At 40.5% G+C, this 18,587-nt stretch overlaps 2 protein-coding genes across 2 annotated transcripts in view; one reads left to right on the plus strand and one right to left on the minus strand.

The window, feature by feature from the left end:
* Positions 1-13,873, minus strand: part of LOC133749966 (vomeronasal type-2 receptor 116-like) — a 49,925-nt gene extending 36,052 nt beyond the window's left edge. Inside the window, exons 1-2 of the mRNA XM_062179335.1 lie at positions 13,851-13,873; positions 1,377-1,668 (exon numbers count right to left, since the gene is read on the minus strand). Of these exons, the coding sequence (XP_062035319.1) occupies positions 1,377-1,668; positions 13,851-13,873 (315 nt within the window). The remainder of the gene's footprint in view (positions 1-1,376; positions 1,669-13,850) is intronic.
* A 172-nt stretch (positions 13,874-14,045) lies between these two features.
* On the plus strand, positions 14,046-14,786 carry LOC133749967 (vomeronasal type-2 receptor 116-like). The gene is given in 1 exon segment (XM_062179336.1): positions 14,046-14,786. A coding segment is annotated over 1 exon segment (741 nt).
* Positions 14,787-18,587: the final 3,801 nt, after the last annotated feature.

The raw sequence follows: 18,587 nt of genomic DNA on the forward strand, positions 1-18,587 counted from the left end.
TCTCTTGGTATCTGGAGTGCACTGATTACCACAGGAATCCTGCATTGTCTCCAAGGATACAGTCACCAACCCTCTTTGATTTGGGGCAAAATAATTTTTCCAAACCAGAATCCTCTGATCACCATGTGGCCTATGTTTGGCAGGTACATGTCCTGATTTTGCTTGTGTAGCAGGTCCCTGGTGAAATATCTCTAAGTTGCTAGTGCAGACTCTGGGAGACAATAATTCTAGCTCAAGTAATTGGATTTATTGCATTCATATGGGTTTCATTCCTGGCTCTATGCATCTGCTATGGCAGATGTAGTCCAACATCATGGGAGGTATTGGTGAGTGAACCAGCAGATGGGAATTCTGTGTGTGTGTGTGTGTGTGTGTGAGTTTCTCTGGCCCTCAAATAAAAACAGCAAGAAAAACACTTCTGACATGAGGACTAGTAAGCAGAATTATCACTGGGAATGCTGTGAAGAAATTGATTTCTGTGCCTGTGAAAAAGGGATGATTGGACATAGGGAGTAGGTGAATTCCAGTCTAACTTGAATTGAGCCTCAGCATTCTGGGTTTAGCCAGTTTGGGTCAGATGAGTTAAGTTCCAACTTGTAACGCCAGCACCCCATTTCAGAACTCCATATAGTTCAAGGATTGGCTACACCACTTCTTATCCACCTTCCTGCAAACATGCCTGACAAGGCAGCAGAAGATGGCACAAGTGCTTGACCACAGTCACTTACGTGGGAGATCTGCATTCAGTTCCTACTCCTGCCTTCTTCCTGACTCAGATCTGACTATTGTGGGCATTTATGGAGTAAACATGGAGTAAACCTGTGAATAGAAGCTCTCTCTCCATTCCCTCTCTCCCTTCCCCTGCCCCTCTCTGTCTCTATACTAGGGGTGTGTGTGTAACTTTCCCAATTCCTCTGTGCTTTCAAATAAATCAATCATTCTAAAAAACTGCCTTGGAAAGCTTTGGAACTGACATAGTCATTGGATTTGCCCAAACAGAAACCATATGTGCAGGTCTTTATATCTTCCCATCTAATATAGCTTGGTCTCTGGATCCCTCCTGAGACAGTGCTGTACTAGGACAGGATACCTCTGTGTGTTGTGGACATTTCTGATGCAGTATGGAACTGTATTTACCAATGTTTCCAGCTGGTGGCGGATGGATACACAGGCCCTACACAGTGATCTGAGGGGAGGCTCTCAGCATTCCCTCCTACTTCCTTTTGTTTCTTCTCCCTCCACTATTAATCACCCCAGGAAATTCCATTTGGTCAGTCTTGTACCATAGGGAGAAGCCCCATTTCCCTTTCTTCAGAGGTGAGAGAATAGTGTTGGAGGAGATTCAACTATTGCTCTCCGGATTCGCAACTCATTACCTGTGGGGTTTTGTACAGCTCCAAAAGCGATCCAAATTCAACAGACAATGCTGATGTGGTTCCAGCAATGATGGCAACATGTCTGCCTTGTGTATGGCAGGTGTAGTTAGGGAAAGGCATAGTGGCCCCAAACAACCAATACACTATGTTCAATAAGGTGTACTGTTCACTGGCAAAAGCATTGTAGAATTTGAAACCGAGGGTCAGGTTGGGGAGTAGGTGAGGGTCCTTATTGATCTCCTGGATGGCAAAGCGGAAGGCCAGCACGTATTGGTAGTTCTTCCACAGCCACCTAAAGAGAGGGGCAGCACCAGGGAGAAGGGTGAGACCATGGAATTCAGAGCAACAACATAGCCACGCCCTGAAACAGCAATGATAAGACTCAGGCTTCCACTCAGTGGTGCCTCAGCTGTGGCAAAAGGAGGAGGTGTGAGTGAGGTTCCAAGGGCTCTAGAAGATCATGGAATGGCCCTTGAACTCCTCTGAAACAAACCGTGTCTGTTCTCACATTCACCTTCACAAACCCTCTGGGAAAGCCTCGATGTGTCCCAACCTAAGGACAACACCCAGGAGCAAGCATTTCTGTTTTCAGTAATTTCTGCAGTAGACTGAATACCACCTGACTCATCAGTTGTCCCAAATTTTAGAACATTCTCCTCCTTGCCTAGGTCCACCTTGGTCATTTGACCCCGGTCCTTGCTATAATTACCTAATATAATATTTCACTCTGTTCAAGTCAGCTTTAACTTTTTGTTTTTTTTTTAGAACATAAGAATTTCATTCATAAACTCTGTTGGATAATTGGAGATGTTAATTTAGTTTTCATTTTTCTCTGTATTGAATTATCATTTCATATTTTATATTTGCGTGTTCTCTCATTTTTCTATGTATCTTAAGTGAAAATTTGATTTCTTAGAATTTAAGAAGAGCTTTCCTGTTTTATGTACCTAAAAGGGTATATGTTCTATTATCTCACTATGCATTCCTTTGGAATTCAGATTTTTCTAACTTATTATATTTCTTCCATAATTTGAATGCTAAGAAAATTCCTTCCTGGTAATAAGTTACATAGGACTTAATATATTTATCCAGTCATTCCTTTAGTTCTTTGTACTTGGATATGTTTCTATTTGGGGCATAACTAAGAATTTTTCCTTTTCCTCAATATCACAATATATATTCACACAGTTTGTAATTGGCAGTGCTTTACTTATAGTTGAAAGGTATTTCTCTATTATGTCACACAGTGTTGTACATGTTGTTCTTATATGTGGAGTTTGAAGTTTAATTGTGTCTTCTAGGTAAAAATCACCCTTCCATACACATATATTCCCAGGAGGTTTTAAGATCATATAGAGGACTTACTTGTGAACAATGAAGTTGACCTGGCAAATAAATTGTGTTCCTGGCAAGTGTCCATAGGTTAGCTCTATTTATTTGAATAATAAATTAAAACCATTGAATAAACTTTTTTTCTTTTAAACATCTGGCCTTCGTAGTATGTTTCATTATAAAGGGCATACTGCATTCACCCTGGGTTATTTATAGCACTTGCTATAAGCTGAAGGCTGTCTAGCTTAATTATTTTGCCCCTGAAGGCAATATTGTCAGTTTTTTATTTCAGCACCTGGCATGCAGAGGTATAATTTTGAGTAAACAGGGTGTCTGACACCAAGGCATACTTAGATATTAAGATATTTTGAGAAAAGTATACTAAATGTTACTGCAAGCCACAGCATGGATAAAACAGGAAAACATGGTGCACTGCAAGATGTCATCACAAAAGACCACAAAGGATACGAATCAATTCACATGAAGTGACCATAACAGGCTGATCTTTACAGACATAAGACAAATGAGTGATACACAGGAGAGACAGAATGAAGGATGTGGATACACTGAAAAGAAGTGTGGGGATTTGTGAGCGGGTGATGAACATCTACATTTTTATCAGCAGTGATTTGGTAACTATTTTAAAGAATTTTGATAAAAGACTTTATCTCATTATTCAATGATGAATCCCCATCATCTCAGAGAAATATGCAGTTTATTAAATAAAAATTATCATTAGACTATTACAGCCACATAAAAAGAATGCCAAGTCAAAGGCCAAATACTAGGTAAATAAGTGTGGGCTATGCACATAAAATAACTCCTGTTAGGCAAATAACAACATATCTTCCATCAGCTGTAGAGAAGTTCATTCCCTGTATGGAAGCTGGAGCTTGAAGTCAAACTCCAGAAGGAAACATTCATCTGAGCCCATCAAGGAGATTCAAGCAAATGCAATTGTAGACTGTGACAAGCAAAAGAGGGCTGGCAATTCTGCACAAAAAAGAGTGGCCAGACACTTTTCTACCCGGGGAAGAAAAGGCAGAGAGCAAAGCCTGGCCTCCTCTTCATGGCATGATCTAAAGCTTTCACCCTAAGATCACGAACAAGGCAGGTCCTCCCTGTCTCCCACACAGTGTCCCTAAGATGAGAGATTAATTCACCTTCAGATAATCACATCCTATCTCTAGAAATCTGACAGAGTACAAACAATAAGTAGCTGCCACACAACCAGAAGATTCACATGCTTAAAATGTTTACCATAAATGTCCCATTAGTCATCTTGGCTAATAATATATGAATTAAATCAGACAAATTCAATGAAACATTGATAAGGGACAGAACATTGTGAAAACACAGACTAGGAGAGATCATACGGTAACACTCTGCCTCAAAGGTCACCAGCCCCATTATCAGTTGCCCACAGTGCATGACAACCTGCTGAGTTGATAAGCATTAAATTCCAAAAGGCACTGACAAGCATCAACACACACCATTTAAACCAACATCTCTCTGCCTCACCCTCTTCTGAACACATGAACATGTAGTTCTCTGCAGTGAATCAGAAGCACACTCCACTGTGACCACCAACAAGGGTGCAGAGACAGGATGTCTTGTTTCTAATCCTCCTCAGGAATCCATGTTAAAAGTTACTAAAACACATGCTGTTCAAGTGCGTCATACCCAGAATTAATGCAGTTTCTGTGTGGTTCCTGGAGAAGAACCTTCAGGATCCAAGTGAAAGAATTGAAGATAAACCCCTTTCTCCTTATGATTTTCAGGGACTTAATGCCTGCAGTCTGTTGGGGCTCAGTTATTGACATGTGGTTAGACACCATCTGTTATGGTAGCACATCTCTAACACACATGGACTCACTATTGGGCGCATTCCGACAATGCTCTTGTCAGCACTGACACCCAGAGTGACCCCTTAATCCTAACACTACCCCAGACCAGGGTCTCAGTGTCTCAGGACACCTGTGCTCACTCCATGCATGTGGGTAGGATGGGATCTGGAGTCCCCACATTATGACTCATTCCAAGATGCTAAGGGCTGCATCTCAGAGACCTAAGACAATGGAGTGGGCACAGAAATGTTGATGTCACTGCTATGTCCCTAAAGGACTACGAAGCAAATACAAAAATGAACAGGAAGACATGGAAGGAACAAGAAAGGAGGGAATCTGTGCCTTTCTTTATTGGCATTTCTGCCACTTTCTGCATAGCTTCCAGCGTTCTCAGAAAAGATTAAACGCAGACATAGTAACATACACTCACATTCAATCATCACCACACTTAACACATATGCACAATCTTGAACTTACCAAGACACAACAGTTCTATGCTGGGGAGCATGTAAAAAAGACATCTGGAGCATTTCAGTTTCTGGTTCTGGGTAGTAGAGAGGGAAAAATCCACCCAGGATCAGGTCTCCATCTTGGTTGATACTTGGCTTAAGGTAATATTGGCATTGCCTGTGAGTCATGCCCTGTGAAGTGAGTGTAGTGTGCAGGAGTAGGCACAGAAGGCTCATAGACAACATCTTGCCAGAGTTATCACAATGCAGAGATGAAGCCCAAAATGTCAGTTGAGAGAAGGGAACAAGGAGCTGGCAGGTGGTGGCTGGCTCAAAATCCTGTAGAGAATTGCTCTCTGTGCAGGGCACATCTGATTCCCAGTATTGCTGTGTGCCAATCTAGTGAGTCAGAAAAGGGCACATCTAGCAAATACAGGGAGTCATTTCTAAGGAAGTCCATGCAGTGAGACATTGCCCTTAGTGTCCCTGTGATCAGCACAGCACTTGCAGCTCAGCCTTTTCATTGCTTCACTGTGTCCCATACAGGAACTCAAGGGATCACCCTGCCCTGGGGATCTGCACCTGTCACCCTCCATTCTGGGGAAAACACATTTGAAAAACATGTTTTGGACTCTCATGCCTCTCCTCCTTGTGTGATTTCATCATGGTTCAACAAGCCACTGGGGACCACTGAATGATTGGACAGTGCACAAAGGGCTAACTGTTACTCCACTGGAATTCTTGGTGTGTTTGGCAAGTTCAGAAAGAGTTGGTGCTGGGATCAGCAAAACATCCAGTAGCATCATTCCAAATATGTGCTGGAAAGAAGTCAAGGGCTGATGTCTATCATTGATGACTCTGTGTTCCCCACCCAGTCTCTTCATAGCTGTGTCTAACTAATATCACTCTCAAGTCTACAGAACTCTGCTGGGAAAAATGGGCTTTGTGATTGTAAATGTGTAGGCATATCCAGAAAAGGGTACAAGTTCACTCCCACATGTACCGCTGTACACTATTAATCCAGTTTCCCACTTCACTGATGCTCTCCCCATTCAAAATTCTAGAAGCCTCGTCAGCACTACATGGTTTCCATGTGACAAATGAAAGGAACCATGCCCTGCTCCAAACACTGACTTCCTCATCTTGTCTATTTTCCCTCACTTTTCAGAGAAAACATCCTCTACAGAATTTTCTTACATGTTTTTAATGGATTACTTTAAATTGTTTAGATTTTGCTTCCAAGGAAATGATTCAATTTTATATCTATATACATTGCAGTCAGCTCCATTCAAGTATTTACAATGTATTTTATTTCACATGCTTCTCATTTGTATATGTTGACTGCACTTAAAGTCTACTGACTAAGCACTTTGCAAGTTGACAAAATGGTGTCCCTGTTTTCCTATGCCATGCAAGGCATCACTTGAACTCACTGGTCTTGTCTAACTGAAATTGTGATTCCTTTGACCAATATCTCCCTGGGTCTCTAAATTCCCAGCCTTTGCAACCTTGGTTTTTTTCTACTTCTGTGAAAAATGACATAAGAATTTTGTCATGATTGCACTACATCATTTTATGGCTTTCAATGTTATGTACATTTTAACACTATTAGTTCTTCCAGTCCATGATCATGGGATTTCTTTTTTTTTTGCAATTAATTGATTTTTCAAATTTTTTTTATTTCATAAATGTGAATTTACAAAGTGCAAATTTTGTATTTTTGTGGCCCCCCCAACCTCCCTCCCTCCTGTGGCCCTCCCCTCTCCCTCTCCCTCTCCCATCCCACCCTTTATTGAGTTTCATTTTCAATTACCTTCATATACTGAAGATCAACTTAGTATATACTAAGCAAGGATTTCAACAGGCTGCATTCACACAACCGCACAAGGTATAGGGTATTGTTCGACTAGTAGTGTTTTTAAGTTTCATAGTAAAACACATTAAGGACAGAGATCCTACATGGGGAGCATGTATCCAGTGACTCCCATTGTTGATTTAACAATTGGCACTCTTATTTATGACATCAGCAATCACCCGAGACTCTTGCTATGAGCTATCTAGGCAATGGAAGCCCTTTGAGTTCACCGACTCTGAATTTGTTTAGTCAAGGCCGTGTCACAGTGGAGGTTCCTTCCTCCCTTCAGAGAAAGGTGCCTCTCTCCTTGATGGCCTGTTCCTTCTGCTGGGGTCTTGTTCACCAGGATCTTTCATTTAGATTGTTTTTTGCCACCATGTCATGGTTTCCCATGCCTGTGAGACTCTCATGGACCTTTTAGCCAGATCCAAATGTCCCAAGGGTTGATTCTGAGGTAGGAGTGCTGTTTTGGGCATTTGCCATTCTATGAGTCTGCTGTGTGTCCTGCTTCCCTCACAGGATCATTCTCTCCCTTTTAATTCTATCCTTCATTATTAGCTTACACTGGTCTTATTTGTGAAATCTCTTCAACACATACCCTATCTTTTTGATTGGTTGTGTATTTATACTTATCACTTTACCAAGTGCGCTGGCATTGGTGCCTGCCTCCTTGGTAAGATTGAGTTGAAATCCCTGGCACATTTCTAGTTCCACCATTGGAGGTAAGTCCTAGTGAGCATGTGCCAACCTATATATCTCCTCCCTCTCTTATTCCCACTCCTATGTTTAACAGAGATCACTTTTCTGTTAATCTTAAATGCCTAAGAATGATTGTGCATTGATTACAGAGTTCAACCAGTGGTCTTATGTAGAACAAACAGAGCAACAACAACAACACCAATAACAACAAAAATACTAAAAGGAATAAACTAGTAAGTTGTTCCTCAATAGTCAAGACAAGGGCTGATCATGTCATTGTCTCTCATAGTGTCCATTTCACTTCAATGGATATCATTTTAGATGCTCATTTAGTTGCCATCGATCAGGGAGAACATATGATATTTGTCCCTTTTGGACTGGCTTATTTCACTCAGCATGATGTTTTCCAGCTTCCTCCATTTTGTTGTAAATGCCCGGATTTCATTGTTTTTTTTTTTTTTTTACTGCTGTATAGTGTTCCATAGAGTACATATCCCATAGTTTCTTTATGCAGTCATCCGTTGATGGACATTTAGGTTGATTCCATGTCTTAGCTATTGTGAATTGAGCTGCGAAAAATATTGAGGTGCAAATGGCTCTTTTTTTCTCCCCTTTAATTCCATTTGGGTAAATTCCAAGGAGTGGGATGGCTGGGTCCTGTGGTAGTGCCATATTCAGGTTTTTGAGGACTCTCCAAACTGTCTTCCATAGTGGCTTTACCAGTTTGCATTCCCACCAACAGTGGATTAGTGGCCCTTTTTCCCCACATCCTCACCAGCATCTGTTGTTGGTTGATTTCTGTATGTAAGCCAATCTAACCGGGATGAGGTGAAACCTCACTGTGGTTTTGATCTGCATTTCCCTGATGGCTAGGGATCCTGAGCATTTTTTCATGTGTCTGTTGGCCATTTGGATTTCCTCTTTTGAAAAATGTCCGTTAAGGTCCTTGGCCCATTTTTATTGGGTTGTTTCTTTTGATTCTGTGGTGTTTTTTGATCATTTTATAGATTCTAGTTGTTAATCCTTTATCTGTTGTGTAATTTGCAAATAACATCTCCCATTCTGTTGGTTGCCTCTTCACTCTCTTGACTGTTTCCTTTGCTGTAAAGAAACTCTTCAATTTGAGGTAATCCCATTTGTTTATTTTATCTCTGATTACTCTTGCCTCTGGGGTCTTCTCCATGAATTCTTCACCTGTTCCAATACTTTGAAGGGTTTCCCCTATGCTCTCAATTAGTTTCCTAATGTCTCGGGGCATTTCTAGTTCTTTGATCCATGTTGAGTGGATTTTTGTGTAAGGTGTAATATAGGGGTCTTGCTTCATACTTTGACATGTGGACATCCAGTTTTCCCAGCACCATTTGTTGAAGAGGCTGTCCTTGTTCCAGGGGTTGGTTTTAGGTCCGTTGTTGAGTATGAGTTGGTTATAGATGTTTGGATTGATCTCCGGTGTTTCTATTCTGTTCCATTGGTCTATCCATCTGTTTTTGTACCAGTACCAGGCTGTTTTGATTATAACTGCCCTGTAGTATGTCTTGAAGTCTGGAATTGTGATGCATCCAGCCTTGTTTTTATTGTAAAGAATTGCTCTAGCTATTCTCGGTCTCCTGTTTCTCCATATGGATTTCAGCATCGTTTTTCCTAGGTCTTTGAAGAATGACTTTGGTATTTTGATTGGTATTGCATTGAACTTGTAAATTGCTTTTGGGAGAATGGACATTTTGATGATATTGATTCTTCCAATCCATGAGCATGGCAGCTTTTTCCATTTTTTTGTGTCATCTTCTATTTCTTTCTTTAGTGTTTTGTAATTTTCATCATAGAGGTCTTTGACTTCCTTGGTTAAATTTATTCCAAGGTATTTTATTGTTTTTGTGGCTATTGTGAATGGGATTGATCTTAGAAGTTCTTCCTCGGCCATGGCATTGTCTGTGTATACAAAGGCTGTTGATTTCTGAGCATTGACTTTGTATCCTGCTACTTTACCAAACTCTTCTATGAGTTCCAATAGTCTCTTATAGGAGTTTATCGAGTCCCTTATATATAGTATCATGTCATCTGCAAATAGGGATAGTTTAACTTCCTCCTTTCCCATTTGTATCCCTTTAACATGGGATTTCTTTATATTTATTTGTGTGTTCTAAAATTTATCTCTTAAGATTTTACAGTTTTCAGTTTACAGATCTCTCACAGGGAGCTACTTCACATGAATTGTGATGGAAATACTGTATTACTTTCTGTGCTACATCTTTAACATTGTGCATGGTGTGCAGTGCACATTCCTAATGCAACCATCTTGTCCTTTGGAGGTATATAAATAGAAAAAGAAAAATAATACGCTGAAATATAGAGACACAACACCCTAAAATGATGCCACATGGCAATGTCAAAAACCTACGCACAAGGAAACATTTAAGGAATATTAAATATTAAATTAAATAATAAAGCCAATTGTTTTCTGAAATGCAAAAATCTACTAGGTCTCATTGGTAAATAGTTCCCTTGTTCAATATATAATAAACATGTTTACATTTCTTCCATGAGCATGCTTCAATTCACATATTTTAGCTCTAGAAATATTTTGATTTCAGTAACTTCAAATAAGCTATATATAGTTTCCACTATGAAGAAGATAACAAAAAAATGACTTCCAATTTCTGCAAAAAATATTCAACGTAGGTAAGTTAGTGAAAGAATAAAAAATAAGTATCATGCATTGACACTTTTTACAATATACACCTGCGTATGTGTGCCCAGTGTATCTCTGAGACAGGTGCCTGAAGTACTTGAACATTCTTTTTTTTATTAAACTTTTATTTAATGAATATAAATTTCCAAAGTACAGCTTATCGGTTACAATGGCTTCCCCCTCCCAAAACTTCCCTCCCACCCACAACCCTCCCCTTTCCCGCTCCCTCTCCCCTTCCAATCACATCATGATTCATTTTCAATTCTCTTTATATACAGAAGATCAGTTTAGTATATATTAGGTAACGATTTCATCAGTTTGCCCCCATATAGCAACACAAAGTGAAAAAAAAAATACTGTTGGAGTACTAGTTATAGCATTAAATAACAGTGTAGAGCACATTAAAGACAGATATCCTACATAATATTTTTTTTAAAAATTAATTAATTTTCTATGCCATTTCCAATTTAACACCAGGTTTTTTTTTTCATTTCCAATTATCTTTATATACAGAAGATGGATTCAGTATATAATTAGTAAAGATCTCATCAGTTTATATCCACGCAGAAACACAAAGTGTAAAAATACTGTTTCAGCACTAGTTATAGCATCACTGCACATTAGACAGCACATTAAGGACAGATCCCACATGGGATGTAAGTACACAGTGACTTCTGTTGCTGACTTAACAATTTGACACTCCTGTTCATGGCGTCAGTAATCTCCCTAGGCTCTAGTCATGAGTTGCCAGGGCTATGGAAGCCGTTAGAGTTCGCTGACTTTGATCTTATTCCGATAGGGTCATAGTCAAAGTGGTAGTTCTCTCCTCCCTTCAGAGAAAGGTACCTCCTTCTTTGATGGCCCCGTTCTTTCCACTGGGATCTCACTCACAGAGATCTTTCATTTAGGTCTTCTTCTTCTTTTTCTTTTCCATGGTATCTTGGCTTTCCATGCCTACAATACTCTCATGGGCTCTTCAGCCAGATCCAAATGCCTTAAGGGCTGATTCTGAGGCCAGAGTGTTGTTTAGGACGCCTGCCATTCTATGAGTCTGCTGTGTATCCCATTTCCCATGTTGGATATTTCTCTCCCTTTTTGATTCTACCAGTTAGTATTAGCAGACACTTGTCTTGTTTGTGTGAACCCTCTGATTCTTAGACCTATCAGAGCCATCGATTGTGAACTGAAATTGATCACTTGGACTAGTCAGATGGCATTAGTACATGCCACCCTGATGGGATTGTATTGGAATCCCCTGGCACATTTCTAACTCCATCATTTGGGGCAAGTTAGCTTGAGCATGTCCCAAATTAGTACTTGCACATTCTATGAAAAGTAAAGATTACAAATTGAAAAGAATTGTAAGAGAAAATTTCTCTAAATTTTTGAGCTGCTTATACCCTTTTTACAAAATATTTTTGTTTATTTGAATGTCAGAGTTACAGAGAGAGGGAGAGCGTAATGGAGAAGGGGAGAGTGACAGAGAAGATCTTCCATCAGGTAGATTCACTTCCCAGATTGAGGCAAAGGTCCAGACTGGACCAGGGCAAAGCCAGAAGCTTCCTTGAGATCTTGCAGAGGCGCAAGCATTTGGGCCTTCCTCTGCTCATTTCCTATGCACATTTGCATGGAACTGGTTTGGATTAGGATCATCCAGGACATGAACTGGTGACTGCATGGGATGCCATCATTGCAGGCACTGGCTTTATCTCCTACATCACAGTTCCAGTCCCTTAAGCTTGTATCCTTTCATGAGAACCAAGGATAAAAACTGAGGAGGACTCTTCCTGAAAGTATTGCCCAACTAATAACATTTTCTTTCTTTTTTTAAAAAAAATATTCATTTTAGGGGCTAACTTTGTGGCTCACTTCGTTGATCCTCCACCTGCGGCACCAACATCCCATGTGGGCACTGGCTTTTAGTTCCAGGTGCTCCTTTTCCAGGCCAGCTCTCTGCTGTGGCCTGAGAGGTCAGTGGAGGATGGCCCGAGTGCTTAGGGCCCTGCACCCACATGGGAGCCCAGGAGGAAGCTCCTAGCTCCTGGCTTTGGATCAGCAGAGCGCACTGGCCATGGCAGCCATTTGGAAGGTGAACCAGCAGAGGGAAGACCTTTATCTCTCTCTCTCTCTCTCTCTCTCTCTCTCTCTCTCACTGTATAGCTCCGCCTGCCAAATAAAAAAAATTAGTTTATTTGAAAATCAGAGATTCAGAGAACATGAGAGAGAGAATGAGAGAGAGAGAGAAGAGAGAGAGAGAGAAGAGAGAGAGAATATAAGCTTAAATCTAATCATTCACTCCCTAGATGGAAACAAAGACCTGGGCTGGGACAGGCAGAAGCCAAAAGGCAGGAGCTTCATTTGGGTCTCCTACGTGGGTACATGAATCCCAAGTACTTGGGCCATTTTCTGCTGCTTTTTCTAGGCCATTAGCAAGGAGCTGGATTGGAAATTGATCAACTGGAACACAAAAAATGTCCATATAGAATGCCAGCATTGCAGGTGGTGGCTTTACCTACCATACCACAAAACTCAACCCATTTATGTCAGTTTAATTGACATTTGATTAAAACATAGACATAGTCACCAAATGGCCTGTTCTTCATGACTCATTTCATGCTGTAGAAGCAGAAATGCATTATCTCAAGTGAGACAATGTGGTGCCCAATTGGTGTTCACAAGAGCTAAAATGGTGAACAAGCCAGGTTTTCACATGAACATGAGGCCAAGTTCTCTTTCAATAAAGTCATGAAAATATCACTTACTCCAGTATAACCACATAAAAACAATGAGCTACATTTCTCTTCTATTCAATCATAGTATATCAGTATTAATATGGAAACACTGACAAGATGAGTCCATGTAGAAATAAAGAATATTCATTAATATATGGAGATCCCCGGAATGACATATCATTTATGCAGCTCATTTCCATTTCACTGAAAGTAAGATAAACCTTAAACAATATGACCCCAGATAAATATTCTTTTTTTTGGACAGGCAGAGTGGACAGTGAGAGAGACAGAGAAAAAGGTCTTCCTTTTGCTGTTGGTTCACCCTCCAATGGCCGCCGCGGCCTGCGCGCTGCGGCCGGTGCACCGTGCTTATCCGATGGCAGGAGCCAGGTGCTTCTCCTGGTCTCCCATAGGGTGAAGGGCCCAAGCATTTGGGCCATCCTCCACTACACACCCTGGCCACAGCAGAGAGCTGGCCTGGAAGAAGGGCAACGGGGACAGGATCAGTGCCCCGACCGGGACTAGAACCCGGTGTTCCGGCGCCACAAAGCGGAGGATTAGCCTAGTGAGCCGCGGCGCTGGCCAAGATAAATATTCTAACCTTGTGAACAGAAGGCTTCTCCTGAGAAATACACTGGGGACAGTAGAGAAGGGGGTTTGGAAGAATCCATGCCCACATAAAATATAGTAAATACATCAATTTATAGAAATTAAAACACTTTTAAAAAATCACTGAGCAACAAGATGAGGCCACACTAGGGAGCTTGCTTTAATGAGTTTTGTCCACCCACAGACGAGCATTCCCACTGGGTCAGGAGTGCATAAATTACTTTAGTGTGTTCTGGTATACATCAGAGCAGGCTGGACTCACCATGACATTGCAAAGCTGACCATTTTCCTTAACAGGGAAAAGGGAGCAAATTGTGAAATGGAAACACTGAGTCTTCCTTTTCTCCACAGATGCAGAGCAGTGCATCCCGTGCGCAGATCACGAGTACCCAAACATGGAGAGAAACCGCTGCCTCCCCAAGCTGGTGACCTTCTTAGCCTTTGAAGAATTCAGGGGATGGCTCTGGCATGCACAGCTCTGTGCTCCTCTGTCCTCACAGCTGCGGTCCTCTGGGTCTTTGTGAAGCACAGAGACACTCCCATTGTTAAGGCCAATAATAGGACCCTCAGCTACATCCTGCTCATCGCCCTCTTCCTGTGTTTCCTCTGCTCCTTACTCTTCCTTGGCCGTCCCAACACAGCCACCTGCCTCCTCCAGCAAATAACATTTGGCCTTGTGTTCACAGTGGCTGTTTCCACCATGCTGACCAAGACCATCACTGTAATTCTGGCCTTCAAGGTTACAAAACCTGGAAGAACTATCAGGTGATTGCTGGTATCAGGAGCTTCTAACATCCTCATTCCCATCTGCTCCTTGATCCAACTGGCTCTCTGTGGCATCTGGTTGGGAACTTCTCCTCCATTTATTGAGTTAGACGCCCACTCTGAGCCCAGCCACATCATCCTGATGTGCAACAAGGGTTATGCCACTGCCTTCTACTGTGTCTTGGGCTACCTGGTCTACCTGGGCTCCTTGGCCCTGGCCAGCTTCACTGTGGCTTTCCTAGCCAGGAACCTGCCTGACACGTTCAATGAAGCCAAGTTCTTGATGTTCAGCATGCTGGTGTTCTGCTGTGTCTGGGTGACATTTGTACCAGTCTACCACAGCACTAAAGGGAAGGTCATGGTGGCTGTGGAGGTCTTCTCCATCTTGGCCTCGAGTGCAGGGCTCCTGGGCTGCATCTTTGCCCCCAAGTGATACATTATTCTCATAAAACCTGATAAAATTTCTTTGAAAGCTTTAAAGAACAAATGCAGTTCTAGGAGATCCTGATATTTTTTCTCATGAGTTTCTTCACATTTTCAACCTTTGTAATCAAAAACCAAAGGGAAGTAGCATTCCAACATTGTAAAATAAGCAAAATAAAAACCATTGTTGTTGAGGCACTTAGCCTAGCAATTAAGATAACCTTGCCCCACATGACACTAGTTAGGTTTGTAATTTGGCTCTGACCCCAACCCCATATTCCCAGGAAAATAAAACCTTTGAGTGAATGCTGACAACTCAGAGCTATTGGGTCCCTGTCAGTTGACTTTTTATGGCTCCGGGCTCTGGCCTCAGTCAAGGTTCAGCTACTGTCACCACTGAGAGTTGAAGCAGTGAAAAGTTGGGCTCTCAATCATCACTCTCTTTCTGTTTCTTACTCTGTCTCTCAAAAACAAAAATCAGGCTAGAAATATTTTAATATAGAATAAAAGGAGATACTTTTAAATCTGAACAGAGCTGACCATTTTATAAGTAGCTATATTTTACATGATAGGATTATCCCTGAAAATACGCACACTAATTAGTATCCACTTTATCAACTTAGATGCTATAAATATTCATGTTTGATAACATGTCTCAGTTATACCTGCTTTATGTTGTTTCCCTGAAGGTCATGGAGAATTTGCCATTTTGTGGTAATAATTTAAGTAGAATGTCTTTCCCAAATACAAGAGTCAACTTATCCTTGAGCAGTCTTCTCTTTGGATGCTGTATTGTTCATAAACCTCTTAGTAAATAATTATAGCCTAACTATTTTGAAATGGTATCTTTATCACATATGTAGGTAGTTTTCATGACTACATAGGAATGATTCTATAATTGTGTCCTCTACCATTTGACCGCTTTCTGTTTTGGCCTTTGCTTAGAGTTCTTATTCCAGTTTCACACAGGAAAGAATGATGTTTCTATTGAGCTGAAATCCATATATCTAATAGGAATCACTGAAATATTGTACAAGGAAGTGGTATCAGAGTACTTCCACATTCCCATTCTACAATGATTTTGTATAAAATGTTTTCACAAGTTTGTGCAATTTTCATGTCTATGTAGATTAAAGCCCTTGGCATCACCCATATTCAAAGCCTTTCTCCACTATGCTTCCTGCTTGCAAGCTTCCATGAACGTGGTTCATGCAACCATCCATCTCTTTTAGTTGCTATGTGTTTACCTATTCTGGACAGTTCCTAGTAATGGAATGAGATAACATATGACCTCTTAGATCTAAATTCTTTTTCATGGCATTGCATTTTCAATTCATTCAAATTATAGCTGGTATCCTTCATTCTTTTCACAGCTGTATACATTTCATTCCTATGGTTTTCCCACACTCAATTTATTCATTCACAAATGTCTATTTCTGTTGTCTCCACACTTTCAGTGTTACGAACAGATTGTTCTCAGCATTCTTGTAAAAATATATGTTTGGGTAGGCACCTTCAGCTCTTCTGAGTGCAGAATATATTTCAATTGGTTCTTAGGAAACTGTAGTGAATATATATGTTTATTTTAATAAAAATTTTTAGCCTTTATGTATTCATGTTAGGGAACTTTCCAAAACTTAGAGAAAAAAAGACACTCCCCAAAATAAGTGACATGCAAAGGAAAAGTTTTTGAGCTATCACTTTTTTTGACAGGCAGAGCTAGTGAGAGAGACAGGGAGATAGGTCTTCCTTCCATTGGTTCACTCCCCTAATGGCCACCATAGCCGGCACTGCACCGATCTGAAGCCAGGAGCTGGGTGCTTCCTCCCTGTCTCCCATGCAGGTACAGGGACCCAAGCACTTGGGCCATCCCCCACTGCCCTCCCAGGACATAGAAGAGAGCTGGACTGGAAGAGGAGCAACTGGGACTAGAACCCAGGGTGCCCATTTTGCAGGTGGAGAATTGGCCAAGTGAGCCACAATGCCGGCCCAAAAGGTTTTGAAAATAGTGAAGATACTGAAGAAATAAGATTCTACTATCCAAATATGCAAAATACTTAAATATAAATATGTGGATTGTTAAAATTCTGGGCACATATAACTTACAAAGCTATATCCAGTGAAATATGTTTAACATGATATGATTTTCTCCTTATGTTGCTTTTTAACGACTATTTTCTTAACCATCTATTTCATATTCATTTAATTATTTTATATCAATGTTTTTAAATACATGTTTTCTGAAACTTGGTTATGATGTTCTTTAATAGTAGTAAATGGTGAAAAAATATGCCGTTTAAATGCTTTGCTGATGAATACAATCATCCCAATTCTTCACACTTACACAGTTACTATAATAATCAGAAAAACTACAACTATTCTTAAAAATGACACTCACTCAACTGAGCATTCAAACATTGAGATGCATTTTCCCCCAGTTAAAACATTAGGAATTTTTAGCTTGCTTAAAAATATTAAGATAACCTGCTTATTTTTTAACTTATATTTAGCAAATAAAAATTTCCAAGGTACAATTTATGGATTGTAATGGCTTTCCCACCCTATAGCTTCCCTCCTGCCGACAACCCTCCCAACTCCTGCTCCTTCTCCCATTCCATTCACATCAAGATTCATTTGCAATTATCTTTATATACAGAAAATCAATTTAGTATATAGTAAGTAAAGATTTCAACACTTGGCACAAACACAGAACATAAAGTGTAAAATACTGTTTGAGTACTAGTTATAGCATTAATTCACATTGGACAACACATGAAGGACAGAGATCCTACATGAGGAGTAAGTACACAGCGACTCCTGTTGTTGACTTAACAAATTGACACTGTTGTTTAAGGCATCAGTAATCACCCTAGGCTCTTGTCACGAGTTGCCAAGGCTATGGAAGCCTTTTGAGTTCGCCGACTTTGATCTTATTTAGACAAGATCATAGTCAAAGTGGAAGTTCACTCCTCCCCTCAGAGAAAGGTACCTCCTTTTTTGATGGCCCATTCTTTCTACTGAGATCTCACTCGCAGAGATCTTTCATTTAGGTCTTCTTTTTTGCCATAGTATCTTGGCTTCCCATGCCTTAAATACTCTCATGGGCTCTTCAGCCAGATCTGAATGCCTTAAGGGCTGATTCTGAGGTCAGAGTGCTGTTTAGGACATCTGCCATTTTATGAGTCTGCTGTGTATCCCACTTCCCATGTTGGATCCTTTTCTCCCTTTTTGATTCTATCAGTTAGTATTAGTAGACATAAGTTTGTCTGATCCCTTTGACTCTTAGACCTTTCAGTGCAATCTACTGTGAACTGAAATTGATCACTTGGACTAGTGAGATGGCATTGGTACATGCCACCTTGATGGGATTGTGTTGGAATCCCCTGGCACATTTCTACCTCCACCATTTGAGGCAAGTTAGCTTGAGCATGTCCCAAATTGTACATCTCCTCCTTCTCTTATTCCTACTCTTATATTTGACAGAGATCATTTTTCAGTTAAATTTAAACACCTAAGAATAATTGTGTGTTAATTACAGAGATCATCCAATAGTATTAAGTAGAACAAAAAAAATACTAAAAGGGATAAAGTATTAAGTTGTACATCAACAGTAATGAGAAGGGTTGAACAAGTCACTCTTTCTCATAGTGTCCATTTCACTTCAACAGGTTTCCTTTTTGGTGCTCAGTTAGTTGTCACTGATCAGGAAGAACATATATATTTGTCACTCTGGGACTGGCTTAGTTCACTCAGCATGATATGATGTTTTCCAGATTCCGCCATTTAGTTGCAAAGGATCAGATTTCATTGT

Source organism: Lepus europaeus, chromosome 20 (assembly GCF_033115175.1).
Source record: "Lepus europaeus isolate LE1 chromosome 20, mLepTim1.pri, whole genome shotgun sequence".
Lineage (NCBI taxonomy): Eukaryota > Metazoa > Chordata > Mammalia > Lagomorpha > Leporidae > Lepus > Lepus europaeus.